General features: G+C 40.8%; 1 protein-coding gene across 1 annotated transcript; it reads left to right on the top strand.

Annotated features, from left to right (window-relative positions):
• Positions 1-367: 367 nt before the first annotated feature.
• parapinopsina (parapinopsin a) lies at positions 368-3,135 on the top strand. Its single transcript, XM_010866859.2, has 5 exons — positions 368-725; positions 841-931; positions 1,103-1,340; positions 2,580-2,822; positions 3,007-3,135. The coding sequence occupies exons 1-5, from the start codon at positions 389-391 to the stop codon at positions 3,133-3,135; spliced, it is 1,038 nt and encodes a 345-aa protein (XP_010865161.1). The 5' UTR covers positions 368-388.
• Positions 3,136-3,390: the final 255 nt, after the last annotated feature.

The raw sequence follows: 3,390 nt of genomic DNA, 5'->3' as shown, positions 1-3,390 counted from the left end.
AAAAGGTTTCTCATAATGATCCCATAAGGACAGTGGCGCAACAAAGCCAGATTAAATGACAGGTGGTCTTCCTTTATTCAGCAGTGTATCATACAACACCACAATCAAAGAAAGTGCAATCAGAGATTAGTAAATAAGCCCTTCTGAAAAATGTAAACCCGTCAATCCGGATATAGAGATTTAGAATGAGACTTTATATCTCTTCATCTAGAGCCTCCTATATGCTGAGTAGCTTTATAAGGACAATGTTTTCCGCAGTCTGCTTCCCTTTTGCCTCGTCTTTTTATACCCTTCCAGTGTGTCAATAAGATATAGTCGTCTGTGAATGGCCAGGTAAGTGGTCATCCTCCATTCCACACTACTGCACCAACCAGAATACCAGTATAGAATGAATCAAGACCTTCACCCTGGTCTTAATGGAAACATCTCTTCCTGGGGATCAATAAATGATGCATTGCTCTCGAGGACAGGCTATACCTTCCTTGCAGTGGTCATTGGTGTGATCTCAGTGGCCGGGGTTTTTCTGAATGTCCTGGTCATCGTGGTGACATTGAGACACCGCCAGCTGCACCAGCCTCTGAACTATGCCCTGGTCAACTTGGCAGTGGCTGACCTAGGCTGTGCTCTGTTTGGAGGACTGCCAACCATGGTGACCAACGCTATGGGCTTTTTCAGCCTAGGGAGGCTGGGTTGTGTTTTGGAGGGTTTTGCCGTGGCTTTTTTTGGTAAGTTAGAAAAATACTTTGATACGCAGAGAGATTTGGAGGAGTCAGTTCTACTTATCTACTGACGCCAAATCAGAAGATGGATTTATACATGTTTAACATTGTCCCCGCCAAGGTATTGCTGCCCTGTCTTCGGTGGCACTGATAGCAGTGGAACGCTATATGGTGGTGTGCCGACCACTGGGAGCTGTCATGTTCAAGACCAGGTAAAGTAGCGTTCCACCTTTCTACAATTAATTCTAAGTATTAATAGTAATAAGTACGTATTAAAATCGAGAGATCAGCTGGGTAAGCGCAAGGATAAATCTGTGATGTAATTCTTAACTGGATGGATAGCTCTGATAGTAGGTAACTGTAATGTATTCATATTAACACAGGCATGCAGTGGCTGGTGTGGTCCTGTCCTGGGTGTGGTCGTTCATTTGGAACACCCCGCCTCTATTTGGATGGGGCAGCTATGAGCTGGAGGGGCTTTTGACCTCCTGTGCCCCCAACTGGTACAGCAGGGAACCAGCCAACATGTCTTACATCATCCTATACTTCCTGCTCTGCTTTGCTATACCTTTCTCTATTATCGTGGTCTCCTATGCGTACATCATATTCACCCTACACCAGGTGGGTGGGAGGGTGGGTGGGTGGGTCTGTCTGTCTGTCTGTCTGTACATACATACATACATATATATTAATCATAGAGGTAGATGGCCACATGCTAAAAAGCCTGTTTTGCAGACGGTCTTATCCAGAGTATAGTAGTAAGTTTCATATTTTTTGGTTTCGAGGGTGAAACCCATATCCCTGGTATTGAAATTGCAATTCTATACCAAATGATCTACACATGTGCATGGGCAGCACCAACAGGGGTTTTTGTACATTTGTAGATAGTCAAAGGGGTTAATGAAAGATCATGTTTTTACATTGACCAAAAAAGATCATGTTTTACAGTGTTGGGCCAGTGACCAGAATTTTAAGTGAAAAATAGTTTTTGTGCTTTTGTGTTTGGAACTTAGAGTGATTTACAAGAGCAAATTCAGAATGTGTGAGACTGTACAAAAATGAAAAAAACGAAATAAAATATATGATTGCCTCACGGACTACATGGGATTGAAGTATTACTGCCAACAAGAATGTAAATTTTTATTTAAAAAGGAGTTATGTCGTATATCATTTTGTTACCATTGAAATGTTATATTTAGTACAGTCTACTAAATATAAAAATGATGAGATACGATTGCGTTTTACAACCTGTTACCCCATTTGTCCTGAGATGGTATTTAGTAAATAAACAGCCAAGTTAATGATTACATTTTCAAGCAATCTATTAGTCCAACCCAGGGACTGCTAAATTAACTTGCTAAATGCTTCAATAAAATATGCTGGATTAGCTGGATAGCCTGTCTCTCAGTAACGGTACTGGTGGTAATTCAAATTGATTTACACTAAATTATACAATGCATGAATCTACAAGGTTAAATAATAGCCCAGCCAACCTTCCCAGAGTGCAGTGATGTTAGCTGAGCCTATTGCCCTTCAGTTCTTCAGTCTGTAAAAATATATGAACTTTTAACTTTATTTAACATTATGTTCAAATATTAATAGTCTGGAATCTGACACCGTTTTTATTGAAATGTTTGATCAGTGTCAAATCTTAACAGTTAAGACATTATCTCACAATACACAATATCTCTCAAGAAATGGCCACCAAAATTTTCCCACCCACATTTTTGTACGTCTCATCACATCACCATTGGTTTTAGTGTAGGATCTCAAAATAGTGGTGGTATGAGGCCACTAGAGGGGATCGTTAGTTTCGTATCTGTATTACGCTGCTTATATACATCTCTGGTTTTGTTATAGGTGTCGAAGTTGAAGGTGTTGGAGGGCGGCAGCACAACCCCTGTGGAGCTACAGGTGCTGCGCATGGTTGTTGTCATGGTAATGGCCTTTCTGCTCTCCTGGTTGCCCTATGCTTCCTTTGCCATCTCTGTGATCATTAACCCTGGCCTCCAAATCAACCCGATCATCGCGACTGTGCCAATGTACCTTGCCAAGGGCAGCACTATCTACAACCCCATCATCTATGTGTTTATGAACAGACAGGTAAAGGAACACAACACATATGATACAATAAAATGTGGTTCTAATCATGTTGTTCAAATGGTGCATGTTTTATCTTGAAAAGATAATTACATTTAGTCATAATTTAAATGCACTGTTTCATAAGAATATCTATTAGGTAGTTGTTATTGTGTTTTCTGAGTCAACACAGTGTTCCTCCCTCCAGTTCCGGAACTGTGCTGTTCCATACGTGTTGTGTGGTCGGAATCCCTGGGCCTCAGAACTCGAGGCCTCTGAAGTTGAGACCACTTTGTCCTATGTCAGCAGCAAGAGTCCACGAGTCTCACCAGAATGAAAGCAGCTCAATTTCTAAGATTGTATTGTTGGTGTGATAGATTATAGTTGTCTGATATTTATGTTTATTAATATGTTAAGAATGCAAATTAAATGATATTCCACAATACAATATTTGGACCAAAGCATCTTATGTCTTCCTACTATACCGAATATGCCCATCAGGAGTGAAAATGGAGGTGGATGAGGTAGAGTTTGTGAAAGTCTTGCCCATTCCACCAACCAACCATTAAACCATCAGACGTTGGGATCAGAG

The sequence above is a fragment of the Esox lucius genome, chromosome 12 (assembly GCF_011004845.1).
Source record: "Esox lucius isolate fEsoLuc1 chromosome 12, fEsoLuc1.pri, whole genome shotgun sequence".
Lineage (NCBI taxonomy): Eukaryota > Metazoa > Chordata > Actinopteri > Esociformes > Esocidae > Esox > Esox lucius.
The sequence above is the reverse complement of the archived record's forward strand: the minus strand, read 5'-3'. Positions and strand labels throughout refer to the sequence as shown.